Source organism: Paroedura picta, chromosome 1 (assembly GCF_049243985.1).
Source record: "Paroedura picta isolate Pp20150507F chromosome 1, Ppicta_v3.0, whole genome shotgun sequence".
NCBI classification, from domain to species: Eukaryota; Metazoa; Chordata; class Lepidosauria; order Squamata; family Gekkonidae; genus Paroedura; species Paroedura picta.
In genome coordinates this window covers 44,647,231-44,674,896 of record NC_135369.1, presented here as the reverse complement: position 1 = coordinate 44,674,896, position 27,666 = coordinate 44,647,231, and the positions used below count along the sequence as shown (strand labels likewise).

At 44.1% G+C, this 27,666-nt stretch overlaps 1 protein-coding gene across 2 annotated transcripts; it reads left to right on the top strand.

Annotated features, from left to right (window-relative positions):
• On the top strand, positions 1-26,996 carry PEX6 (peroxisomal biogenesis factor 6). 2 transcript variants are annotated; one of them, XM_077336343.1, is made up of 17 exons: positions 1-1,178; positions 2,680-2,843; positions 5,632-5,715; positions 6,539-6,641; positions 7,134-7,270; positions 8,896-9,007; positions 9,376-9,584; positions 10,816-11,008; positions 11,943-12,019; positions 12,662-12,794; positions 13,331-13,536; positions 13,623-13,684; positions 15,409-15,517; positions 19,334-19,450; positions 20,268-20,345; positions 25,560-25,699; positions 26,510-26,996. In XM_077336343.1, the coding sequence occupies exons 1-17, from the start codon at positions 201-203 to the stop codon at positions 26,641-26,643; spliced, it is 3,036 nt and encodes a 1,011-aa protein (XP_077192458.1). In that variant the 5' UTR covers positions 1-200; the 3' UTR covers positions 26,644-26,996. The 2 variants fall into 2 exon arrangements, with proteins under 2 accessions (XP_077192458.1, XP_077192456.1); XM_077336341.1 differs by having other exon boundaries at positions 10,813-11,008.
• The last annotated feature ends 670 nt before the right edge of the window (positions 26,997-27,666 follow it).

Below are 27,666 nucleotides of genomic sequence, written 5' to 3'. Positions count from 1 at the left end.
GCGCGGCGGTTCCAGCGCCTGAACTTCCGGGATCCCTTGAGCCAAAGTCCGGCGGCCTTTGAACGGGAGGCTGAGCTCGTTCTCTCTGTGAGCGCACAGTTGGGGTCTCCACGGTGAAGATGCCCGAGCAGGGCCGAGGGGTGGGCCGGGCCTGGCGCTGCGCGGCCTGCATGCCGAGTGACTAGGGGCCGCGGCTCCCTATGGCGGTGGCGGTGCTGCGGGGCCTGGACGGGGAGCCTGTGGGCCAGGAGCTCCCCGCGGGGGCCGGGCTGCTGGTGACGCCGGCTCGCCTGGAGTGGGCCGCGGGGGCCGGGGCGGGCGGCGCGCTGGTGGTGGTGGCGGTGCGGCCGGCGGAGTGCGAGGCGCAGCCGGTGTTGCTGTGCGCGGCGCTGCAGCAGCAGCAGCAGGAGGCGGCGGTGGGCGGCGGCGGCGGCTGCTCGGGGCGGGCGGAGCTGTGGCTGAGCCGGGCCTCCCTGCGGCAGCTGGGCCTGGCGGCGGGGCGGCGGGTGCGCGTGTGGCCGGTGCGGAGGCCGCCGGTGCTGGGCTGGGTGCTGCTGGGGGCCGCGGCGGCTGGGCGGGCTGCGCCTTCGCGGGCGGGCTGCGGCGCGGGCTCTGCCGTGCTGGTGCGGCGCGGAGAAAGCCTGCCGGGCTCCGGGCTGCTGGTGCTGGAGGCCCGGCCGACGCTGCAGGGCTTGCTGGGCGCCGGCACCCGCTTGGCCGTGACTGAGCTACGGAGCGGCTGCGGCGGGGACAAGAAGGAGCCTTCCCCGCCTCCGCCGCCTCTGGTGTCCGGCTGGGCGCGCCCGGGCGAGCGGTGGGTGCGGGCCAAGCGGAGGCCCCTTGCGCCCTGGGACGCCGGCGGCGCGCCCGCTGAGACGCTCTGGGTGAGCCGCGGCTGCTTGCACCGCCTGGGCCTCTTCCAAGGGGAATGGCTGTCGGTCCGCAGGCAGGCCGAAGAGGAGCCCGACGGCGCCCCGCGGGATGGCCCTCCTCACCTGGCCACCGTGAGGACTCTCGAGGCCCCGGGGGACTGCCTGCTTCGCGACACCGGCCCCCGCCGAGCCGCTGCTGCTTCTGCCTCCGAGGAGACCTTTTTGCACGAGAAAGCGCTCATCCCCCCTGCCTTGGCCTTCAACCTGTCCTGCGACCCTTTGGAAGGGAGCCTCCTCAAGATCCAGGTGGGTGAGAGTCAGCTGTAGGACATGGGGCACTGCAAGTGTGCAGTAGATGTTGAAACCCTCATTGGGGCTTAAGGATAGAGTCACTGGCCTGCACAGCAACCACTACATAAGGTGCAGATGCTGAATCAGGCCCTCACCTGTTCTCTCAGGTGTGGGAAGAGAGGCATTCAGGGGACCCTAGCTACAAGTTAGGGTATGTGATGGCTCTAAAAGCAGGTTGCCTCCTCAGAGTCATGTGGTGTCTTTGAGTGTTCTATTACAGGAATAGTTTGACAGATTGATTAACTCTTCCCTCAATTCCTGTGTCTATTAAGTGGAGGAGTGAGAGAGGAACCTGAGTCTGTCCCAAGTTCATGTTGCAAGGTGTGATGGTGGACATTTAGAAGTAGCATTTGGGGAATGCAATAAAAAAGAAGAAGATCTGGTAATCTGTAAACATCAGCTTGTAAATAATTTATTTGCCTGGTTGAGTGTGGCAAGTTGGAGTCCTCCAGGTGACTGTTCTAACTGAAGGTGTAATTCCAAAATTTACTCAGAAAATTGTTTCCAAACTATTTAGACTACTTTTTTCTCAAAATGTTGTTCTTTTGAAGTGCATTGTTTTGAAAGCTTCATTTGTGGCTTGTTTCTTGTTCATCTGAGGCTGGAAAGAGAAACCAGTGTGCAATTTCCAAAATGTTCTACTGAGGCTGTTCTCTGGTAGAAGCATTCTGGACTATTATTCTCGCTGGGGTGTATACCTGTTGACTTGAGAGTAAATCTCCCTGAATTCAGTAGGCTTTAAGCCAAAACTGAGGTGCAAAGGATTGTAGTTTTCATCTGCAAATGGTTACAGCCCTATGTAGAACCATGATGCAGCCTAGTTTAGCACTGGGACAGCACTGTGAATGTCCTGTTTAGCTGCAGTTTTTAGCTCCCTGTCCTATTTTAGGGAGAAGATTGTGCTAGGGTAAAACGGACATGATGAAGCTGGAAATGGAAAAGAATGGGACGGAAGGGGGATAATGGGGCCCAGGAAAGTTTTGTAGAGGTTGGGTTATCCCTTAGCAGTCTGCTTGCATGGCTCATTTGACTCTTTTCAAACCTTCTAAGCCCTGGTGGAGTGGCTCATGTCTTTTAAAAATGGGTGAAAATGGAAAGTTAGTGTCAGCGTACTAAGAATTAGACAGTGTTTTGGTTGGTGGAAAGTTAAAGTGTAACATTGGGGGCAAAATGAGATGCCTCTTGATAAATATGGAGACAGTATGATTGCTTACTAGCCAGGGTTGCCCCTGCTTAGCTTCCGACATCTGACAAAATTGGGCTTGCCTGGGCTATCCATTTAGCATTAAATGACTGAGAATGTGCAAACCGAGTGAGTAAACCAGGTTTTCCCTAGGCGGTTGGGAGATCAATAGAATAGAATGGTTTTGTGTAGGAGGAGATCTAAGTATTGATAATGTCCAGGCTAATGTTATAACAGAATTAAATCATTTGCATCCCTGTTTGCCTTCGGTAGAGATATGGGGAGACTGCTGGTGCAGAAGAGGTGGAAGGAAGCCAGTCCTTGCTATCTGTACCACCCTTTGCAAAGGAGCTACACATACAGATAATTTCCTCACCGGCTTACAATACGACGGGAGTCTATGACCAAATACTCTACCGATACTTTCAAACACCCAGGTTAGCCTGTTAGTAAACATGTTAATTGAATCTCTGCATCTCTGTTCATGAGATCAAGGGATAATCTTGTTGCTGAGCTTCTTGTTTACTGTTTCAGCACAGGTAAGCATGACACAGTGCATATGTGGACCTTACTCAAAGATTCATAAATAATTGTGTATATAAAATAATACATTTGGGGGTATTTTGAATATCTGCATTAGATCAATTAATTTAGTTACACAAGTAGAGAGAAAAAAAGCACTTTTATGCTTGTTCTCTGTCTTGTTAAGCTGACTGTTTTTTGAAATCAATATGCCAAGTATCACTGATAACCTTTCCTAGGCATTTTTTAAAGACTTGCCACAGCACTGATAAAGCTGTTTTGACCGAGCAGTAATATCATGGCTCTCTCAGCCTCACCCTCCTCACAGGGTGTTTGTTGTGGGAGAGAAAAGCCACTTTGAGACTCCTGGTAGAGAAAAGCGGCATATAAGAACCAACTCTTCTTCTAAATAAGGAGTTGCCCCAAAAGACCAATACAATCACATTTAATTTTAGAAGGGGTAACTTCTCTTAAATGACAGGGTTTGTTAAGAAGAAACTGAAAGGTAAGGAGGGTCAAAAACCTTTGGGAAGCTTGGAGGCTATTTAAAACTACAGTACTGAAAGCTTAGATACAATAAGTACTGCAGGTTAGAAAAGATATGAATAAGTATTTAAAAAGCCTGCATGGTTTATGAACAAAGTAATGGAAGCAGTCAAAGGTATAAAAGGTTTGTCTAGCGTCCAAGTGAGGAAAATAAAAGGGAGCACAGGCTTTAGCAAATTAAATGCAAGCTGGTGATTGGACAGGCAAAAAGGAACTATGTGGAACACATTGTAAAAACCATGAAGATCAACAGTAAACATTTCTGGGATCACAGGGTAATGGCAGAGAAGCTGAATGCATTTTTTACCTCTGTCTTCACTGTAGAACAGGGGTAGTCAAACTGCGGCCCTCCAGATGTGCATGGACTACAATTCGCTTGAGCCCCTGCCAGCATTCGCTGGCAGGGGCTCATGAGAATTGTAGTCCATGCACATCTGGAGTGCTGCAGTTTGACTACTCCAGCTGTAGAAGATGGGAGGTGCTTGCGCACTGCAGAACCACTGATTTCAGGAAGGGTGTCAAAAGACCTAAATCAAATTGAAATGATGGGAGGGGAGGTCCTAAAACTGATGGGCAAATTAAAAATTAAAATTAAAAATTACCAGGTCCTAAGTAATGGCATACATCTAGGAGTTCTGAACTAAAATGTGAACTTGTGAATCTCCTGACAAAAATATGCGATCTGTCACTAAAGTCTGACTTCATTCTTGAGGACTAGAACATAGCTAATGTAATTCCATCTTTAAAAAAAAGATTCCAGAGAAGATCCAGGTAATTACAGGCCAGTCAGGCTAACATCAATTCCGTATAACTTAGTAGAATCCATTATTAAAGTTAGAATTAGTGAACACATGGATGAACAAAAGCTGTTCTGTAAGAGATGATCTTGTGTCACTAACTTACAGCTTTTAGAATTCTTTGAGGGGGTGTACAAACATGTGGACAAAGGTTTACCTACACTTCCAGAAAGCTTTTGATAAAGTTCTTCATCAAAGGCTTCTAATTAAACTCAGCAGTCGTGGGATAAGAGGACAAGTTGTCTTGTGGAGTAAAAACTGATTAATTAACAGGAAACAGGGAATGAGTATAAATGGGCAGTTTTCACAGTGAAAGATGGTAAGCAGCGGGGTACTGTGGGGCTCAGTACTAAGTCTGGTGCTTTTTAACTTGTTAGTTACTTATTTGGAGCTGTGAGTAAACAGTGAAGTGGCTAATTTTGCAGATGGCACTAAGTTCTTCAGGGTGGTGAGAAGAAAGAGGGCTGTGAGGTGCTCCAGAGGACTGGCCAGGAGAGAGATTTTGGAGCTGTGGTAGAAAACTCACTGATGTACACTCAATATGTGACTGCAATAAAAAATGGAATGGAACATCTTCCCCATGAATAAGGGTTAAAGAGGTTAGGGCTCTTTAGCTTGATGAAATGATTGAGGGGTGACAAGAGGTTTACAAAATTACGCAGGGGGTAGAGAAGGCAGAGAAAGAAATACTTTTCTCCCTTTCTCACAATCCAAGAACTTATGGGCACACAATGAATTAATGAGCAGTAAGCTTGAAACAGATAAAAATAAGTACTCCTTCATTCAGAGAGTAATTTAACATATGGAATTCAGTGCCACAAGAGATGGTGGCAGCTACAAGCACAGACAGCTTAAAGAAGGGATTGGATAAATGAATGGAGCAATGGATATTAGCCACAAGATATAGATGGAACCCTCTGTCTAGAGCAGTGATGCTCTGTTTTTGGTGCTTGGGACATGATAGGGAGATGTCTTCTGGAGTTCTGACCGTGCTGGTGGACCTCCTGATGCCACTGGGTTTTGGCCACTTTGTGACACAGAATTCTGGACATGAATTCATATTCTTATATGTGTTTATAAACGGTTTAATTCTGAGACTTTACAAATAGAGACTATAAGTCTTTTCATGACAAAGCAGTGAAGGCATGTTTTGTGTTTTTGAGGAGTACAGATATAATCATGCTCTTGTTTTGCATTCATTATAGAAATTTGAACAAGGAAGCTAAATTTTCTAATTTTTGCAAGAGGAAAGACATTTCTATCTGTGTTGCCTGTTCCTTCTCATTTGAGTGTAAAAATTTACTTATTCTTTTGCCTTATGATAATGTGATTATTCTTCACTGTGGTTATTTTGTTACAGGTTAATCCAAGTGGAAGATATTCTTTGTGTGCCAACTGCTGGACATCCTGAATTCTTAGAAGGAAATTCAGAGAAATTTTTAAGGTATGCTTTCAGCTGGAAGTGAAACAGAATGTACAACTTGTGTTCATTGGTTAGCGTAGTGTAAAAACAAACTGCAGAGGTTTGAATGACATTTGGAGCAAGTGGTTGGTGAGACCCGTCTTAGGCAAATCTTGTGTGTGATGAGTAGGATGCCTTTTTACACTCCTGACTGAGACTTGAAGCCCAAAGAGATTCTGTAGTGTTAGGAAACTAAAATTTATACTCAGTGTTGTAATAAATGGGGGCTGATACATTGATGATCTATAGTTAGAGGTATATTTCCAATAGTCACAGAAGTGAAAAAATCAGACAAGAGAAGAATGAATTCATTAGAACTCTGGTGTTGGGGAAGGTTTCTGCGAATTCCATGGATGGCAAAAAGTCACGAACAAGCCTGATGTATTATTGGCAGGCAAAATCATGAAACTCCAGCTCACTTACTTTGGCCATATCATGCAATCCAACTCAATGAAGAAAGCAATTATGCTAGGATTGGTCAGTGGAAAAAGGAAACCAGGCCAACAAAGAACATGGTGGTTAGATATGATCAAAATGAACACCAGCCAGAACATTGCACGGCTGAGGGAGGCAGTGCAGCTGTGCCATGGGATCGCCAAGAATCGTACACAACTGAATGGCTGACAACATTGATAAGGGGAGGATTACAGTGTGGAGAAAACATGAACTAGTGTAAAGCCCATTTTCCCCACAAAATATAATTTTATTTCTATCAATATTCCAGTTGCTTCCTGCTGGTGAAGGGGTTACTACTACATCCAAGGTCTTTGGTACTAGGATTTTAGCCTGTTTGCTCTTCCTTCAGATGGCCAGAGCTCTACTACAAGGTGAAAAAGATAGTACCAGCAGAAGGAAGAGAACAGGGTGTGGGGTATTTGGCTGACATCCAGAACACTTCTTTATTTCTGGTAAGCTTTTCTAGAGGTGAGAAACTATTTAAAATATTTATTAGCTGCTCTTCTACCTTACAGAACTCAGGATGGGTTACACTAAGCTAGATACATAAAAGCTACAATTTAAAACTGCAATTTAAGGCGACCAATAAATAGAAAAACTAAATTAATTAACTTGCATTGTATTGCTCACTTCAGAATGTGTATGTGATTACATGGCTCTTCAGACCTCGCTATGAACAATAACATGGCTAGAGTACTGTGTACAAAACACAGAGTTGTAACTAACATACCTTTCTCTCCCAGTTTTTGAGAACAGCTATTTTCTTCAAACTGAGGTGGGAAGAATGCCTCCCATTCTTTGAAAGTTTGCAATGCTGCCAACACCAGGATAAAGTTACTTTGTGGGTCACTGAAATGCTCCCTTCTAAAAAAAAAAAAAAAACAGTTAAGTGAGCCGAGAAGGACCTCTAAATGAAGAATGGCCATCTGTGATTTATTTTGTAGGACAGTTCAACAAACAGTCCTGTGCCTTCTTTTCCATCTCAAAACACCCAAAGTTTTTGGAGCAGTTTATCTCCTGCTGGGCTTTGTGATGTGGTGAAGCAGTTGTGTGACATTCTTGGACCTTACTTGCACAGTAGGTAAGTTTGTTCTTTCAATTAGAATTATATATAATATATATAAGACACAAATACACTTACCTGTCTAGTTTGGGGGGCTTTTCTCTGTGTGAGAAAAGGGAAGCAAACATAGAATTTGCAATTACTGTGGGGTAGTAGATTTTTCTGTATTGTGCCACTTGTGAGCACTGTTGGTTGAAGTTGCTCTGATATACCCACTCTACCATGCATTCATGCTGTGTGATTGAGTTCTTTCTATGTGACATCAAGTCTCTTACAGACATTTCTGGCATGTAATTAGCGGGATACAGAATAATACTGCTGTACATGAGGGCAAGATGGATAAAAATGTGTTATTGTAACTGGCTTTTTTTACTTCACTTAAAATCTTCTCAAAAGTAGGCAGATTATTTCTGAATGTAATGCAAATAATCTCTCAACTTAATTTTATAACCCTTTTAAGATTTTAGTATAGTTACTTTTCCTTGTAAATAGAGAACTGCTTGTGAGTCATCACATAATACAACATTTTATGCACTTGTGTCTTGACTTTATAATAAGCACCAGGGAACTGGCTCATCCCTCTAGGAATTCGCTAATCCATCTGCATGTCTTTTTGCTAGCGTTTTATTCCTAGGAACTACCTAATCTCTGCAGCTGGTTCATTACACTAAATTTATGGTTCTACCTGCTAGTCAGTTGACATGTATGTGGACCTTCCAATGCATGGAGAATGATAATGAACAACTCCTGCTAGTTCTTGATTCTAGTTATTTGGTTTTCTATGGGATAGAGGAGATGTGGCAGAGTAATACAGAATGAAACCCTGGATAAGATAAGCGCCTTCAAGTTCTTACTCCAGCCCATACCTATCTACAAAAACCTGTCATGGCTGCAAGTCGTAAGATACTTATTTGAGGGAGTGATCATTATTATCAAGGAAAAATTAATTGTATATAATTTTCTAAAACAGTAAAAATATTCAGTGAATGTTAAATATTGTACTTTGTTATGTTGCAGAAAGGATCTAAATTATGAGACCCTGTTTTATGATTCTGGCAACCAATTAGTCTGCCCACTTAGGAAGGACTTAAAAGAAAACATTTGATCTAGATAAGTGATCTGAATCAGGGTTTGTTGTTGGCATTTAGAACAGTTCATTCTGACTCTGGAAAAAGAGAACATTGCCATTGGGAAATCTTTCTAGAGCCATCAGATACTAAAATTGAGGAACTGAACCTGAACTCTAGCCAAAAAACTTATTTAGATTCTTCTGTAAACCAGAATTGGACCTCAAATCTAAAATTTCTTCTTTTGAATCAGAATCAAACCCAGTTTTTTTTCTCCCCAGAGGTTCTGTTTTGGCTTCAATTGAAAGCAACCAAGAACCATGTTGTTCGCCACCCCAAGACGGTAATTGGTGAGAGGGGCAGTATAAAATCAAATCAATTAATTAATAAGATTTCCACATCATAGAAAAGGGGATCTCTAAACCAGTTTTTAGGCTGCGGTTTATTGTTAACTCCGTTGACTGAAATCGGTTTCTTGTTGAACCATGGAGCTCTCACATTCTGTGTGTGCTTCCTACATCTGTCTCCTCCTTCCTGCAATATAAATTAAATCAGTTGTTGATTTCTGTATTCTAGAGGGACTCTGCTAAGTGGAACTGGAAGCATTCTTCTTTCAGGACCCAGTGGTGTTGGGAAAATGACAGTTGTTAGAGCTGCCTGTAGCCGCCTCAATCTCCATTTATTCAAGGTGAATTCATTTAGCCTTTTCTTGATATACAATCTAATAATGTTCAGGAAATAGCCCTTTGAAGAGTATAAAACTGCTTGCAAATAGCCATCTGCTTTTTGGCCCTTGCAATCTGAACTTTGGGGCTTGGGGACATTATGGAGGAATATTGCTTTTCAGAAAGAGAGCCTTTGGCATTGAGATGGGATTCACCATATACCTTTTGAGAGCTTTTCTTGTCTTTGAAACCATTCCGTGAGAGGGGTTCTGCAGAGCTTCAAAGACAGTTGTTGATGAACTTAACATCATCCAACTGTGAGAGCTTAACATCTCACAGTTGCTTTTTCAAACTTATGCAGTACTATCATTTGTTCTCTGGTTGCACGCAGGTGGACTGTGTTAGTTTGTGTGGGGACACTAGTGGATCTACTGAAGCAAAGCTGCAGGCTGCCTTCTCACAAGCTGAGCTCCATGGCCCTTGTATCCTACTGATGAAAGATGTAGAGCTGCTGGGAAGAGAACGCACTGGGCTTGGGGAAGACTCCAGAGTGATCCTTGCCATAAGGCACCTTCTTCTGGACAGAGAGGCAGATGCCAGGTATGGCCCAGTTCTCTGGGATCCTGTGATATTTATTGGATATTTCTGTCCTCTATAGTGAGAAGTGTTTCCCCAATACAGTAGGCTTCAACAGAGTCACTTTGAGCTGTCTGTATATAAATACATATGTGAACTTCGGCTGGGGAACAGCTGCATAATTTGTGGAAGGACCTTTGTGAGTCTTGTTTTCTTCAGGAGAGTCTTTTTGTTTAACTTCCTACATGGGTTCATTGGTAACGACAGTAAGTGCTACATGGATGATATGGGTACATTGGAATAGTTGAAAGTATGCCAGTACAGGCTGGCCCAGTGAAGTGGTAAGAAAATGTCTGAATCCAGGTCTGCACCAACCTTTGAAACACCCCTCAGGTGAGAGTTGCAGCAGACAGGCTGACCAGGGGATGGAGAAGATCTCTGCAGTGGGCTAGGTGCTTTCTGTCCAAGACTTGCTGGTGGGTGTTCAGTCTTCCCTGGTGCAGCTATTGCTGTGACTGAGAAGACCGCCAGCCTCCGCAAGAACAAGCAGGTTTGCAAAATGCCAAGAGGAGACAATGGGACTGGGAGGCACCCGCCACTGTTCATCTGTTCCAGTCATTGTGGAGGAGGATAACCTACAAGCCCATTCTCTTTCCAGTTGAGGCCAGGCAGCAAGTGCCATGGTGGAACACATTAATTAAGAATGTAGTGGGGTCGGGGGCAGGGTGAATAAGAATAAGCTGCTTTCATCCCTGAATAAGGCACTGGCAAACCACCCCGTATTGAGTCTGCCATGAAAACGCTAGAGGGCGTCACCCCAAGGGTCAGACATAACTCGGTGCTTGCACAGGGGATACCTTTACCTTTACATCCCTGAATATGGTACTTTGATGATAAATAGACCTAGACAAGGAATGATATGGAGGGGACACTTGAAGTCATCCTTAGGGAAAATGCCAATAGAGGGAAGTCTTCTAGGGCTCTTTGTAAGCTGGGTATAACATAGCTGTTGTACTGTTTCTTTTCCTTCCTTCTTTGCCCTTCTGTTTGGGACTGAAGCAGTTCAGGAAGAAAAAGCAGCAGGGTTAGAACAGTCTATAACAACTCAGTCTGCTGGACTGCGTGGTGCAACTCCTGGCTGGGCTGAGAACTTCGAGGATCTCTTAAATGCCAGGGATTGCAAAGGGAGATTAAGATATTCCTTTATTAAATGTGAGTGGCAACTTCAAGTGCCCACCTGTGTTGCTTTCAGCAGTTACCCTGTCCTGGTGGTAGGCACAACCTCCAAGCTTGGGGACGTCCCTGCAGACTTGCAGACAGCTTTCCTTCACGAGGTGAAAATGGAAGCCCCGTCTGAAGAGCAGAGGAGGGCCATGCTGAGCATGCTAACAGAGGGCCTCCCTCTGGGCAGAGAAGTGAGCCTGAACAAACTGGCCCGGCAAAGTGCTGTGAGTGACACATCCCTCCCAGTGACCTAAAGGATGAGCAGCCAAGGGGGGGGGGGGGGTTCAAGAAAATAAAGTTCTGAGCTTTAAACATTAGCATAGCTTTCTAGATTCTTGGTTCACCGTTAAGGCTAAAGTGAGCAAGCAATGTTCCTTGCTGCCATGTAGACTATATCCTTTATAGCAGTGGTCCCCAACCTTTTTATCACTGGGGACCACTCAACGCCGGGGACCACTCAACGCCTTTTACTGAGGCCCGGTGGGGGGGTAGTTTGCTCTTCTACTCTCAACCACTGCCCTAACGCTCTCTGATCACTATGGTAATGTTTAAACATCCCTTCAAAATAAGATACAGACATGCCACAACAATGAAGTGTGTTGTAAAGGGCTGGTGGGGGATGAACTAAAGGGCCGGGGGGGGGGAGAAGGCATCCTTCGGGGCCCACCTCCAATTAGTCGAAGGACCACATGTGGTCTGCGGCCCACAGGTTGGGTATCGCTACTTTATAGTACAAAGGAACTGCTTCCTTCCCCTATACATGCAGTATGACCCAAAGGAGAGCGCTGATTCAGGGTATTTTGATCACTATGGGAAAGTCCTAGAATTTTTCTTACAGTATTGAATAAGCTTAGGAAAGACGTGACATTCAATTTGACAGTTTGTATTTAATATTGGTATCTTTGTTGAACTTGGAATTTCTTATAACTAGCAGGATGGCTGCTTCAGAAATATGTTCAGTTGCTGGTAGAATGAATGCATGATGAGGTTCCCAGATGTGCAGGGCTTTTTAATATATAGAAAGAAGCATTCATATGTCATTATTTAATATATAGGAGAAACAATTTTATATGCTTTTAAAATGCCTTCTTTTCAACCTGTATTGCCTTGCCATACAAGTATTTTTCCCCATCTCGTTGTTTTGGTTCGTGTCTGCAGGGATTTGTTCTAGGAGATTTCTGTGCTTTGCTTTCTCACAGCAGCCGTGCTGCCTGCACCAGGATCCAGAATTCAAGGTACAGGAAGAGAGTTTTCTGGGTTTTTTTGCATTTGGATGTTAATTGCAAGTTGACTGTGAATAGTAGGAAAGAAACATTCCAGTTTAGGTCTTTCACAAAAAAGTTTAAGCCACTTTGAGAAGTAGGCACAACTATTTTTCCTGATCCTTCCGGAGTAGGATCAAGAACAAATGTTAACAGTCAAGCTCTCTTTGGTTCCAATTTTTTTTATCTTGCTTTACCCTTGTAAACATCTTGAAAAGCCTTAGAATCTTAACTGTGTCTGAATGTGATAAAACTACACCAATTTTCACCCTCAGATATTAGGCAGAAAAGATTTTCTTTGAGAGCTGCAGGAAGCATTTCTACTTAAGCATGGTTAAATTAGACGTCATAATGTAACTGTTGAATGTTGTTGCTATGGTGTGCTGCAGTCCTCCCACTTCAGCAGTGTAGCAAAATAGAGCTTAAAGCTAGAGTGGCACTCCCCCCCCCTCACCATATACACTTTTGCCCCATTGCAAGTGCCTACTGAAAAATCACCAAAATAAGGGATGCTGCTCTAATGACTCTAGAATTTGGAGACCCGTGGCTTTAGTCACCTGGGCTGGGATCATTCATGTTCATTGACTTTAGACATTTCTGCTCCTCCTTAACCAGTTTCCCAGGTGGGCTGAGCAAGGAGGAAGAGCAAGATTTCTGTGCTGCGGGTTTCCCTCTTCTAGCAGAAGACTTTAGCACTGCACTAGATAAACTTCATGATGCCCATTCACAGGCAGTGGGAGCTCCAAAGGTATGCAACAGAACAACCTCTGACAGCTGAAAAACTTGGCATGGAGACTGATTGGTAGAAAAGCAGGTTTTAACCAAATCAACAATTGTTAGAGTCTTCAGCAAAATTGCTGATAAGATCTTGGGAGAGGGAGGGGTGACCCCAATAAGGAATGCATAGAAATGCTGTTGCTCTCAAAAAGCCCTGCTATGTACTGTTGCAGGTCTAGTCATGTTGAAAAATGGAATGCTTTTGATTTTAAAGTCCAGATACGTTCTATACAGAGGGAGCTTATATTTGACCCAGTCTGTCCAAGGCATAAGGCCATGTGAGCCCCATCCCTCATGATATTTTGGGGGGAGGGAGCTGGGGTGATGCGGCAGGAGTAGCAACAATCAGTGACTGGGCTGTAGAAGAGTATTTAAAGATTACTCTTCTTCTTCTAGGAGCTTATGGTGGGACTGTATTCCTTTGAGAGCACTATAAGCTATTTACAACTTTTGGAGCAAAAGAAGGCAGTGGAACCAGAAAGTTACAAAGCTTTTCTCTTGCTGCAGATACCATCAGTCTTCTGGCAAGATGTTGGAGGGCTCCAAGATGTGAAGAAGGAGATCCTGGACACCATTCAGCTTCCCCTAGAACACCCAGAGCTATTATCCTTAGGTCTCCGCCGCTCCGGTCTTCTTCTCTATGGCCCTCCTGGAACAGGAAAAACTCTGCTAGCTAAAGCTGTAGCAACTGAGTGCACCATGACATTCCTTAGGTAGGCATTGAGGTAGAGGTGACAGAGGGAAATTGATAGAAGGAAATTGAAATGTAGGTATAATTTTCTTCTTTTCCCCTTTTCAGCGTAAAAGGACCAGAGCTCATTAATATGTATGTTGGGCAGAGCGAAGAGAATGTGCGTGAAGGTTAGTGTGGGACCCTAGTGTAGAGGGGACAGTTGTTTAGGAATACATTGTCCTTGCATCTGAAAAAAGTAACTTCTGCAAATCCACATCTGAAATGACATACAAATGTTACATTAAGTAAAAAGGCATGATTGATTTCCTTTTATCTGTTTGTACATCAGTGGTTTGTCAGCAGTGGAGAAACTCTGTTAATACCAAGGTAAATTCTACTAGATGTTATGGAGGAAGAGAGGAAAGCTAAATTCTTTTAGCAGAAGTTGTATATTTGGTCCAGCTTATCTTTTGATCAGCTACTGTGTTCAGAGACTCTTCTTTGTTGCGTTATTCCTATAATATTGTACTCGCAGCCATATTCTGTGCCATTTTTCTGTTTCTTCAGGACAGATCCTTTTCCAAGCTGCTGTTTTATTAAATATATATATATTTAATATATACTAGTCCTAAAGCCCGTTGCACCCAGGAATGCAACAGGCACTAGTGGGGTAAGCCCACGACGTTCGTGACGTCACCCTATCTGTCCAGGGCATTGGCGACATGGAGCAGGTGGCCATGCCGCCATGCAAGCTGGCAACCGGCCGGCCAGAGCGTTGAGCTGGGCAGGGTGCCGAGGTCCGCTCTCCTCCGCAGCCAGGGAGCATCTGGCCGCGAGGCTGCGAGTTCGCCTCGTGGCTGGCTCCTGGGGGTGGGTGCTTCACAGGCCAGTCCAATCTGGGTGCACCCAGCTTTGTCTGTGCAGCCATAAGTGGAGTCCAGACGCCTGGACATGTCCTGGACACCGCTCCACCCTTAGTGGCTCTAACACTAATGGTTAAAACATTCTGATATTTGTGAAACAGTTTGCAGTTTAAGCAGCCTAAGGAAAATTTCTAGTTATTTTAGAAATATGCTATGTGTAATAAATGCAGACTTTATTGTTGTTTAAATCAAAATTGCATCACCATTTAAAAACACAGAACGATGATCCATTTTACATTCCTTTCTCCCTACTTCTTACTTGTACAATCTCTGTCCAAATTTTAAAATACTACCTTGGGTTATATAGAGAATCTTATACTTAGTTTTAATAGAGTATATTTTTTACCATATTAAAACTGAGTATAGACTTGTCTGTATAACCCAAAATGAGATTTCTTGAGTGTGAAAAGAATTGCGTAATTGGTAATCAGTTAAATTTTCCATGAAAATTTTCCATTAAATTTTCCATAATCTCTCTGAAATTACATATATTAGGATAAAATCCAACACATGGCATAAAATTTGCATCTGATTATGTACAGTGTCAACATATATCATAGCAGTTTTCATAAATGTTATGTGTATTACCAATAATGTCTGCCTCCTTTATAAGTTTCAGGAGCCAGGGGTTGAGGGTAACAACCTCTTTCTTTCTGTCTCAGAACCCATCACTTTTGCAGAATTATAATTCAATCTTAAACAGAGTTAAACTGAACTGAACAGGCTTAGAAGGGCTAGACTCTTTTTAGGATTACATCGTTGAGCATTTGCATTGCAAAGCAGAGAATAACAAATCACTGCACAAGTTCCAAAGGACATTTTCAACAACAGTCCAGCTTAATCTGTTTTCTTCATACCTTGTAATAGCTGACAGCACGTATCCTAACTGGGTTTTCTGCCTGGGAAAGAATGGGGAATATTTACCCAATTGCATTTGCTCCTCATGCTACATGTGCTGCTGACTTCAGCTTGTGTTCACCTCTCCTCAGTGTTTGTCAGAGCCCGGGCAGCTGCTCCATGCATTATCTTTTTTGATGAGCTTGATTCCTTGGCCCCCAGTCGTGGGCGGAGTGGAGATTCAGGGGGTGTTATGGATAGGTGAGTACACCTTAGTCATTGAAATTCTCATCTCTGCTTTTGCTTGCTTAGTACTACATTTCACCATCCCTTTGATTTTTGTAGCTGGCCTGCTTTCTCCTCTCTTTCTCCAGGGATTCAAATTTTCCTATATCTTCGCTTGGCACAGTGCTTTGGGAAGGGTTATAGTAATTATGGGCATCTTGTAAACTGGATTGAGCTTGCCACCTTGCTTCATGGAATATCCTTCAAAGCTTTAGGCTTGGCTGTTCAATGTTGTTGTTGTTATGTACGAAGTCGTGTCCGACCCATCGCGACCCCATGGACAATGATCCTCCAGGCCTTCCTGTCCTCTACCATTCCCCGGAGTCCATTTAAGTTTGCACCTACTGCTTCAGTGACTCCATCCAGCCACCTTATTCTCTGTCGTCCCCTTCTTCTTTTGCCCTCGATCGCTCCCAGCATTAGGCTCTTCTCCAGGGAGTCCTTCCTTCTCATGAGGTGGCCAAAGTATTTGAGTTTCATCTTCAGGATCTGGCCTTCTAAAGAGCAGTCAGGTTTGATCTCCTCTAGGACTGACCGGTTTGTTCGCCTTGCAGTCCAAGGGACTCGCAAGAGTCTTCTCCAGCACCAGAGTTCAAAAGCCTCAATTCTTTGATGCTCGGCCTTCCTTATGGTCCAACTTTCGCAGCCATACATTGCCACTGGGAATACCATAGCCTTGACTACACGCACTTTTGTTGGCAGGCTGATGTCTCTGCTTTTTAGGATGCTGTCTAGATTTGCCATAGCTTTCCTCCCCAGGAGCAAGCGTCTTTTAATTTCTTTGCTGCAGTCCCCATCTGCAGTGATCTTGGAGCCCAGGAAAATAAAATCTGTCACTATCTCCATTTCTTCCCCATCTATTTGCCAGGAATTGAGAGGGCCAGATGCCATGCTCTTTGTTTTCTTGATGTTGAGTTTCAAGCCAACCTTTGCACTCTCCTCCTTCACCCGCATCAACAGGCTCTTTAGTTCCTCTTCACTTTCTGCCATTAGAGTGGTATCATCTGCATATCTGAGGTTGTTGATATTTCTCCCTGCAATCTTGATCCCAATTTGTGACTCCTCTAATCCCGCATTTCTCATTATGTGCTCTGCATACAAGTTAAATAGGCAAGGCGACAGTATACAGCCTTGCCGAACTCCTTTCTCAATTTTGAACCAGTCAGTGATTCCATGTTCAGTTCTCACTGTTGCTTCTTGACCTGCATATAAATTTCTCAAGAGACAAATAAGATGCTCTGGTATTCCCATCTCTTTAAGAACTTGCCACAATTTGTTGTGCTCCACACAATCAAAGGCTTTAGCATAGTCAATGAAGCAGAAGTAGACGTTCTTCTGGTACTCCCTAGCTTTCTCCATAATCCAGCGTATGTTGGCCATTTGATCTCTAGTTCCTCTGCCTCTTCGAAATCCTGCCTGTACTTCTGGAAGTTCTCGGTCCACATATTGCTGGAGCCTAGCTTGTAGGATTTTGAGCATAACTTTGCTAGCATGAGAAATTAGTGCAATAGTGCGGTAGTTTGAACATTCTTTGGCATTGCCCTTCTTTGGGATTGGAATGTAAACTGACCTTTTCCAATCCTGTGGCCATTGTTGAGTTTTCCAAATTTGCTGGCATATTGAGTGTAGCACTTTTACTGCATCGTCCTTTAAGATTTTGAATAGTTCAACTGGAATGCTGTCACCACCACTAGCTTTATTGTTGCTTAGACTTCCTAAGGCCCATTTGACTTCACATTCCAGAATGTCTGGCTCCAGGTAACTACCCCACTGTGGTCATCAGGGATGTTAAGCTCGCTCTTGTATAGTTGTTCTGTATAATTTTGCCACCTTTGTTTAATCTCTTCTGCTTCTGTGAGGTCCCTACCATTTTGGTCCCTTATCATACCCAACTTTGGCTGTTCAATACCAAGCCTTAATTCTAATAATATGATGAGGATAATTTATATATATAACAATAAGGTCTTAAAATCCAGTTCATTTTAAGAACACCATAAAAGTAAGTGAACCTATAATATCTATTTGGTTACATGAAATATGTCTACATATGGCCTCCTTAGTCTGGCAGTCTAGTTCTAGCACTCACAGAATGTCTTCTTGTTCCTCCCATGTGAAGAGTAAGAGGGGGAAATGGGCTGGAGTGAAACAAGCAACTTCCAATGTATGGGAGGAGTTCTTGATCGCCTTATAGGGTAGCTGTTGGCCCTCCTGAGAATGAGCAATGTTGTAATCTGAATTTTGGGATTATCTATATATATAAGAGGAAAACCTGAAAGGACTCACAGAGGAAGGAATTTTCTCCCTCCCACCAACCCCCTCCTCCTGTGCTGGTTCTGCCTGGCCACCATTGTTTGTTCCCTATCCACTTCCCTGTGTTTCTTTCCCACCGTACTTCCTCCTCTAGCCACCCACCTGGTCTTTCCTCTTCCCAGCTGCCAGCCTCCCCTACCATTTCCGCTCTCTCTTCAGCTTCCTTCAGCTCCTTTCCTTGTAGGGTACTATTTTGGGTTGCTTCAATAAGCCAGTAGTCCACTCAAATCTCAAAGTGTCCCCGTCCCCCCTTTCTGATGTCTGCATGTGCAATTATCTCACTTTCCCTGGTTTGGATAGTATGTAACTTTTGATGGATGTTTTAATATTATTCTCCAAACCTGTATTTTCTCCCAAGCTTGACAGAAGTATATAGCTTAGCCCCATCTGCGCCCCCCTTGTGGATTCTTTTATGGGAAGCCATTCTTGACTATTAGATACATGATTCGGCAGTATTTCCCAAAGGTGTGTGATTCTATCAGCCCCCGGGCAGGGCGATATATAAATCAAATAACAATAAATAAATAAATAAATATCTGTACAATACTACGGTGGTGGAAAGTACTGTCAATTCAAAGCTGACTTAAGGCAACCATGTCAGGGTTTCAAGACAAGGGAAGTTCAGAGGTGGCTTGCCATTGCCTGCCTCCACATCACAACCCTGGAATTCTCATCCAGATATTAGCTAGATCTGACCCTGCTTAGTTTCTTAGGTCTGACAAGCTCAGGCTCACCTGACTATCCAGGTCAAGGCATATGGTATTTTAGGTATCTCCAAAATGTTTCCTCTTAGGACAGTGGTTCTCAACCTGGGAGTCGGGACCCCTTTGAGGGTCCAAAAACCCTTTCACAGGGGTTGCGGCAGGGCGAGCAGCTTGGCTGGGGGGGCTGCCACTGTTGCTGCTGCTCCTGCAGATGCCACACAACAGCCTTGTGGGGTAGATTGAGATAGAGCTTTTGTCTATCTGAAGCAGCGGAAAAGAGTGAGGTCAGCATGGTGGGCCAAGAGGCAGAACTGAACTGAGAAACCCCGGGGGAAAATGTATATACAATCATGAACAATTGATCTTCACACCATTGGTCAGTTTTGGTTTAATTTCTGTGAAAGAACACTTGCATAATTTTATGGTTGGGGGTCACTACAACATGAGGAACTGTATTAAAGGGTCACGGCATTAGGAAGGTTGAGAACCACTGTCTTTTATCTTGGTTGCTTAATCTTCCTTTTTGGGCATGCTAGCTTACTTCACTGTGCTGCTTATTTTCCTTTGCCTGCATGGGACCACTCTCATTAAAACTGTTTTTCCCAATGGTATACTGTATCTAATATGAACTTAGGTGGAAGTTCCAGGCACTGGCCAATATATACACAGATAACTGGTAGGGAATAGTATGTTCCCTCTGGACTCCTGAGTCAGCTTGCTTGCTTCATGCACAGGGATTTATGGCAGCTTTGAAATGTCATCTTGTTTCACTTGGCAGAGTTGTGTCTCAGCTACTAGCGGAGCTTGATGGACTCCATTCTTCCCAAGACGTTTTTGTTATTGGAGCTACAAACAGACCCGATCTTCTGGACCCGGCGCTGCTTCGGCCAGGCAGGTATGACGGCTGTTCTCCTGGGTTTACATCTGCATGCAAGTCAGTCAAGCTTTGTTACAGTCCTTCAGACCAAGTTATATATAAAGAACATAATCAGAAGAGACCAAAACAGTGTGGCCAATTAAACGTAATACAATTAAGGCTAATCCTAAAATAAAACTTAAAACTATATTATTTTGGATCTGTGCGCAGGTGCTGTTGCCTCCCATGAGTGCTGCTAGGACAGAAGTGTGGTTTGAAGGACACAAGCTTATTATGAGGGACTTTAAACATGGAACTCACCAAGTCTTCATGGCAATGCAGGGTGAAGCTGAATGAGTTACGCTAAAAACTAACGTTTCAAGAGCCCTCATGTAGCAATGCTGTATAAAAATGTTAGAAAGAAATGTGTTGCTGTGTAACGGGAGTCCTGGATGTTAACAACTCCATTTCCCCATACTTAGGGAACCTCTAGGAAAGTTCTCCTAAGTGTGATGGACGAGGTGAGGAGAGGCTATGTGGCTGAAGCATATTAGTTTAGCTTTTGATTGTCAGAGATCAGATAGGCATTGAAGTATCATGTGCTTAGATGTGCTGACCACTAAATCTGCACCCAGGGGCCAGGTGTGGAGTACAGACATATTTATTCAAACAGCCAGTGGGTGTCTGGAAAGCGATGGGGGGGGAGGATGGGATAGTCTAGCAGAAATATTAATTTGTAGTCTCCAGTTTAAGTTGGGTATATTTTAAGGATATGGCAGGTATTCTCTGTATATGCTTGGGGGGAGGGGAGGTGCCTGGGTTTAATCTCTAAAGAGTTTTTCTGCTTCCATGACAGATTTGATAAACTGGTCTATGTAGGTTTCAACGAAGACCGAGACTCTCAGCTATGGGTACTAAGTGCCATCACCAGAAAGTGAGTGCCTGTCTCTCCACCTCCTATAACACAAACTGTACAGCCATAAGGTTCTTCCTTTTAGCACAGATTTTATGCTCCCTAATGTTTCTTGCAAATGGGCTGGCTACCCACTGTAGTTCCTTGCCTATCAAAGTGAATTGTTTAGAAGAAGAGATTTTTATATTTTTATATGCCACTTTTCTCTACCCAAAGGAGGCTCAAAGCAGCTTAGAAGAAGAAGAAGAAGAAGATTTGGTTCTTATATGCCGCTTTCCCCTACCCGAAGGAGGCTCAAAGCGGCTTACAGTCGCCTTCCCTTCCTCTCCCCACAACAGACACCCTGTGGGGTGGGTGAGGCTGAGAGAGCCCTGATATCACTGCCCGGTCAGAACAGTTTTATCAGTGCCGTGGCGAGCCCAAGGTCACCCAGCTGGCTGCATGTAGGGGAGTGCAGAATCGAACCCGGCATGCCAGATTAGAAGTCCACACTCCTAACCACTACACCAAACTGGCTTACAATCACCTTCCCTTTCCTCTCCTCACAACAGACACCCTGTGAGGTAGGTGAGGCTCAGAGAGCCCTGATATTACTGCTTCGTCAGAACAGCATTATCAGTGCTGTGGCGAGCCCAAGGTCACCCAGCTGGTTGCATGTGAGGGAACATGGAATCAAACCCAGCTCGCCAGATTAGAAGTCCACACTCCTGACCACTACACCAAGCTGGCTCTACAACATGTTTAGTACTGCAATTCTTTAGCAGGCAGCACCCATCTTGAAGTCTAACTAAGGTTCAGACTATTAGACTGAAGTCAGGAGTAACTGCATAGATCTGGGGAATTTGCGCACCTGCTCCCTTCCTGGCATGTGGCGGCCATTTCTCAGGCTTTGTGACCTTAGCCCACATCAGCAGCTTCTTCCTTAAAACGCGGTACAGAAGTCATCATACTTGTGCCATGAAATTATGGTGAATCGGACTGAGAAGATATCATGAATCAAAGTCTTTGTATCATTCAGTATATTCTGTGGAACAGCCGGATTTGGATCCAGAACACTTAATGCCCAACAAGGTCTGTAAGGTACTACTGGATTTGCGTTTAGCTGCTCTGCTGCTGACCAACATTTTACCCAAATGGCTGCCCTCTGAAACAGAATATATACCGTTTCCCCTTTCCTGGGCTCATGGCTGCCTCATGAAGCACTCTGCAGATGAGTTCTCAGGCAGGAGCCCAGTATCTGTTGGTGTTACTTCCTGGCCTCAACTATAGGCCTGGTAGAAAAGCTATCTGGTTCTGGAACTGTTTAAAGTCTCAGAGGGTGTTGCACTAACTAGGCAGAGAGTGTTCCACCAGGCAAGGGCCAAAAAATCTTTGCCCCTGGTTGAGGCCAGTTTTAGCTCTTTGGGGCCATGAGCCTGACCAAGTTTGGGTTGCCTGATCTGAATGCTCTTTAGGGGGCATAGCATTAGATGTGGCCCCGTAATTAGATGTGGTCCCAGTTTCTCAGCGGAACAGGCTTCCTAGGGAGGTGGTGGGTTCTCCATCTTTGGAAATTTTTAAACAGAGGATAGATAGCCATCTGACAGAGAGGCTGATTCTGTGAAGGTAAAGGGGTGGCAGGTTACAATTGATGAGCGATTGGGATGTGAGTATCCTACATAGTGCAGGGGGTTGGACCAAATGACCCATGAGGTCCCTCCCAACTCTATTATTCTAAATACAGGGGTCCCAGACCAATGGGCTTTGAAAGTGAGAACCTTGAATCTTACCTGGTCTCCAATTTGGAACCAATGCAACTGAGAGAGCACAGGTCTAATATGCTCTCCGTTGGGTCCCAGTAAGGAACCAAGGTTGCTGCATTCTGGACCAGTAGGAGCTTCCGGAGCAGATTCAAGGGCAGCCCTGCATAGAACAAGTTACAGAAGTCTACACAGATTACAGTGGCTGAGTCAGGTAGCGATAGTTAAGATGCAACTTATTGTACTTGGCAAAGGTGGTTTCCCATCAGTAGTGTCTGTGCAAACAACATTTTGTTGCCAACTCAGCCAGAGGACCCCAGGTGTCCCCCATTTTAGCTGGATTTAATCCTTGTTTCCTCAAACTGAACTTTGAATTGACTCATGTGGGCAGCTGTTTTGGTCTGGACCAATAGAACAAAGTTTGATTCCAGTGGCACCTTTAATATCATCAAAGTTTAATCCTGGGGATATGCTTTTGTGTGCATGCACACAGAACCTGCCTATTTGTTGTTGTTATGTGCGAAGTCGTGTCCGACCCATCGCGACCCCATGGACAATGATCCTCCAGGCCTTCCTGTCCTCTACCATTCCCCGGAGTCCATTTAAGCTTGCACCTACTGCTTCAGTGACTCCATCCAGCCACCTCATTCTCTGTCGTCCCCTTCTTCTTTTGCCCTCAATCGCTCCCAGCATTAGGCTCTTCTCCAGGGAGTCCTTCCTTCTCATGAGGTGGCCAAAGTATTTGAGTTTCATCTTCAGGATCTGGCCTTCTAAAGAGCAGTCAGGGCTGATCTCCTCTAGGACTGACCGGTTTGTTCGCCTTGCAGTCCAAGGGACTCGCAAGAGTCTTCTCCAGCACCAGAGTTCAAAAGCCTCAATTCTTTGACGCTCGGCCTTCCTTATGGTCCAACTTTCGCAGCCATACATTGCAACTGGGAATACCATAGCCTTGACTAAACGCACTTTTGTTGGCAAGGTGATGTCTCTGCTTTTTAGGATGCTGTCTAGATTTGCCATAGCTTTCCTCCCCAGGAGCAAGCGTCTTTTAATTTCTTTGCTGCAGTCCCCATCTGCAGTGATCTTGGAGCCCAGGAAAATGAAATCTGTCACTATCTCCATTTCTTCCCCATCTATTTGCCAGGAATTGAGAGGGCCGGATGCCATGATCTTTGTTTTCTTGATGTTGAGTTTCAAGCCAACTTTTGCACTCTCCTCCTTCACCCGCATCAACAGGCTCTTTAGTTCCTCTTCACTTTCTGCCATTAGAGTGGTATCATCTGCATATCTGAGGTTGTTGATATTTCTCCCTGCAATCTTGATCCCAATTTGTGACTCCTCTAATCCCGCATTTCTCATGATGTGCTCCGCATACAAGTTAAATAGGCAAGGCGACAGTATACAGCCTTGCCGAACTCCTTTCTCAATTTTGAACCAGTCAGTGATTCCATGTTCAGTTCTCACTGTTGCTTCTTGACCTGCATATAAATTTCTCAAGAGACAAATAAGATGCTCTGGTATTCCCATCTCTTTAAGAACTTGCCACAATTTGTTGTGCTCCACACAATCAAAGGCTTTAGCATAGTCAATGAAGGAGAAGTATACGTTCTTCTGGTACTCCCTAGCTTTCTCCATGATCCAGCGTATGTTGGCAATTTGATCTCTAGTTCCTCTGCCTCTTCGAAATCCTGCCTGTACTTCTGGAAGTTCTCGGTCCACATATTGCTGGAGCCTAGCTTGTAGGATTTTGAGCATAACTTTGCTAGCATGAGAAATTAGTGCAATGGTGCGGTAGTTTGAACATTCTTTGGCATTGCCCTTCTTTGGGATTGGAATGTAAACTGACCTTTTCCAATCCTGTGGCCATTGCTGGGTTTTCCAAATTTGCTGGCATATTGAGTGTAGCACTTTTACTGCATCGTCCTTTAAGATTTTGAATAGTTCAACTGGAATGCTGTCACCACCACTAGCTTTATTGTTGCTCAGACTTCCTAAGGCACATTTGACTTCACATTCCAGGATGTCTGGCTCCAGGTCAGTAACTACCCCATTGTGGTTATCAGGGATGTTAAGCTCGCTCTTGTATAGTTGTTCTGTATAATTTTGCCACCTTTGTTTAATCTCTTCTGCTTCTGTGAGGTCCCTACCATTTTGGTCCCTTATCATACCCAACTTTGCATGAAACGTTCTCTTCATATCTCCAATTTTCTTGAAAAGATCTCTGGTCCTCCCCATTCTATTGTTTTGTTCTATTTGTTTGCACTGTTCATTTAAGAAGGCATTCTTATCTCTTCTAGCTTTTCTCTGGAATTCTGCATTCAATTGGGTGTATCTTTCTCTTTCTCCCTTGCCTTTCACTTCCCTTCTCTCCTTAGCTATTTGTAAAGCTTCCTCAGACAGCCATTTTGATTTCTTGCATTTCTTTTTCTTTGGGATGGTTTTAGTTGCTACCTCTTGTACAATATTGCGAACCTCCGTCCATAGTTCTTCAGGCACTCTATCTATCAGATCTAATTCCTTAAATCTATTTGTCACCTCTACTGTGTATTCTTCGGGGATATGATTTAGTTCATACCTGAGTGGCCTAGTGCTTTTCCCTACTTTCTTCAATTTAAGCCTAAATTTTGCAACAAGAAGCTCATGATCTGAACCACAATCAGCTCCTGGTCTTGTTTTTATTGACTGGATAGAACTTTTCCATCTTTGGCTGCAGAGCACATAGTCAATCTGATTTCTGTGTTGACCGTCTGGTGATGTCCATGTGTAGAGTCGTCTCTTGGGTTGTTGGAAAAGAGTGTTTGCTATGACCATTGTATTCTCTTGACAAAATTCTACCAGCCTGTGCCCTGCTTCATTTTGTACTCCAAGGCCAAACTTGCCTGTTATCCCGGTTATCTTTTGGCTTCCTACTTTAGCATTCCAATCCCCCATGATGATAAGCACATCATTTTTTGGCGTTGCTTCTAGAAGGTGTTGTAGGGCTTCATAGAACTGATCAACTTCATCCTCTTCCGCAGCAGTGGTTGGGGCATAGACCTGGATCACTGTGATGTTGAATGGTTTGCCTTGGATTCGAATTGAGATCATTCTGTCATTTTGGGGATTGTATCCCAATACTGCTTTTCCTACTCTCTTATTAATTATGAAGGCTACTCCATTTCTTCTGCGAGATTCTTGTCCACAGTAGTATACCTGATGGTCATCTGAATTAAATTCACCCATTCCTGTCCATTTTAGTTCACTGATTCCTAAAATGTCGATGTTCAGTCTTGTCATTTCTTGTTTGACCACGTCCAGCTTGCCTTGATTCATGGATCTGACGTTCCAGGTTCCTATGGAATAAAAAACCTGCCTATATGGAGAGGTTAATATACAGAAAACATACAGATATTTCAGTCTACCTTCCCAATGATAATTCTAGTTCCCACTGCCTTCTGGGGAGTTGTGTCATGACAATCCTTCCCTAGTACTAACCCTCAGCCACATCCTTTCCTGGCAGATTTAAGCTGGACCCTTCAGTGAATCTCCTGAGTGTCCTTGACAGATGCCCTTCACAACTAACAGGAGCAGATTTGTATGCACTTTGCTCAGATGCCATGATGTCTGCTATCAAAAGAAAAGTAGAATGGATAGAGGAAGGTAAGGAACCAGCACTGCTCTGCTACTGCCAGATGGCATCTAAGACTCGGAGGGTGGAATAGGATTTGGTAAGAACAAATGCCTGTTGCATTTCCTTCCCAAAGGCCAGGATACTGCCCATACTGTGTCTGATTTGGTCAAGCATATGGAAAATTTGTATTGCTTTCAATCAACCTAGGCTGATCTGATCTCCTGAGACTGGGTAATTTGTACTGATGGAAGACAGGCAGTAGTGAGTACTGGAAAGGCAGCATGCTTTAGCTTCTTTTGTTGGGCTTTCCTTGTGGGAATAACTCATTCCCCTGAATTCTAGAGGGCTCTGTGCTGTGGGGCCTTAGTTTCTCAGCTATTTCATCCTTTGGGATCCAGTAAAACTATTACTGTGTTTTTCTTTCGTAAGTAGGTAGAGTGACTTGAGGTCCAGGCTGTTCCACATGGATTGTACCTGAACACTCCATGCCTTTTCATGAGACAGCACTAATGCTTTCCCAAAGAGGAGAAGTCTGTTCTGAGGGAAGCAACAGTTGGGGCCATTGTGTACATACTGGCCTTTGTTTGGCCAGTCTTGTGATTCAGTTGAAATGAACAGACTGTGGAGACTGTAATGGGTCTCAACAGGCTGACATGGTTTTCAACCAGAAAAAAGGGAAAATATATGCCCTTTGGAAAAGAAGGTGCCTTGTCCAATAGCCCTCCCCTGTGAAAAATTTGTGGGCAATTTTTGGCTGTTCTGTCTAGTTAGGAATAGCCCATGCATAGGTGTGTGACAAAACTAAAACAAGCTTTGCAATTCTCACTGCCTTTCTCCAGGACTTGATACAGAGAGCTCAGAGCTACTACTGACCATGGATGACTTTGTACAAGCCGCCATGAAGCTGCAGCCTTCTGTTTCTGAACCAGAACTGCTTAGATACAAACTAATCCGACAGAGATTTACTGCTTGATTAAACGTCCAGTGGGAAGACAAGGGGTATACTCAAATGGAACTGTACAATCATAAGGAACCTGGAAGCATCTGCTGTGGGAGCACCCTGCTGGAAATGAGGGGAAGGGAAAGATTATAATTCATGATCTAGTTAATGCAGGTGACCTGATCAATGAGATAGAGGTAATGTAATCTAGTCATGGAACTGGACTGATTGTAGTTTATTTGACTACATACTACTGCAAGTTGGTCCTCTTTTGTGTGTTGGTATCCAAGGCGGAAAAAATTTCCAATATAGAAAATTGGAACCATTTAGGCCTTAGGATGTAATAATCTGGATAAGAATAAAGATAAAATGTTTAAAACTAAGAATATTTAAAGACTGATCTGCTTCTTCTGAGGGCTAACAAGACTTCCTTGAGAGCTTCTGTTTTTCTTCTGTATGTGAAGAATGGTCACAAATTGGTCAGGTTTCATCTCTTTCTATAAGGATACTCCGATATTTAAATTTGTGATTGCAACTGCTGATACCTAATAACCTGCCTTAATTTAATGAAAACTGTAATTGTAACAAATTAATAATGTAATAGCCTCATAATAACTATGAGAGGCTGGCGTGATCTTAGGAAAAAGTGTTTTCCTTGACTACTTTGTCCCTCCTCTCTGCATTTTTGTAATGGTTCTCAGGTCAAGCCCTACAAAACACCACATATTTCCAACAATTTTAAGTCCAGGCAGCTGCCCTGACTCTACCTAGCAGGTTACAGCTTCCATTTATTGCTTCTGCCTTACTGCACACACTTCAGAAGGCCTGTAAAAATGGGCAGACTGATATTCAGTGAAGATACCAACTAATGCAAAACATGACCATTAAAATGATTAAGCAGTGAAGCCACAGCAAGCAGTGTGAAAGTGGCACCAGCTGCCTGAAGCCAGCCTGGAAGGGCAAATGCGTCCAAGCACAACAGGTGGCTGCCCAAATACTTCCCAAAATTCTTTCTGCAATCTCAGCAGTGAACTGGAACTCATCCAAGGAACGGCC

Coding starts and splice junctions, on each gene's coding strand:
- PEX6 (XM_077336341.1), top strand. CDS start 201: ATGGCGGTGGCGGTGCTGCGGGGCCTGGACGGGGAGCCTGTGGGCCAG. Junction 2,844..5,631: donor CGATACTTTCAAACACCCAG/GTTAGCCTGTTA, acceptor ATTTTGTTACAG/GTTAATCCAAGTGGAAGATA. Junction 20,346..25,559: donor CTAAGTGCCATCACCAGAAA/GTGAGTGCCTGT, acceptor CTTTCCTGGCAG/ATTTAAGCTGGACCCTTCAG.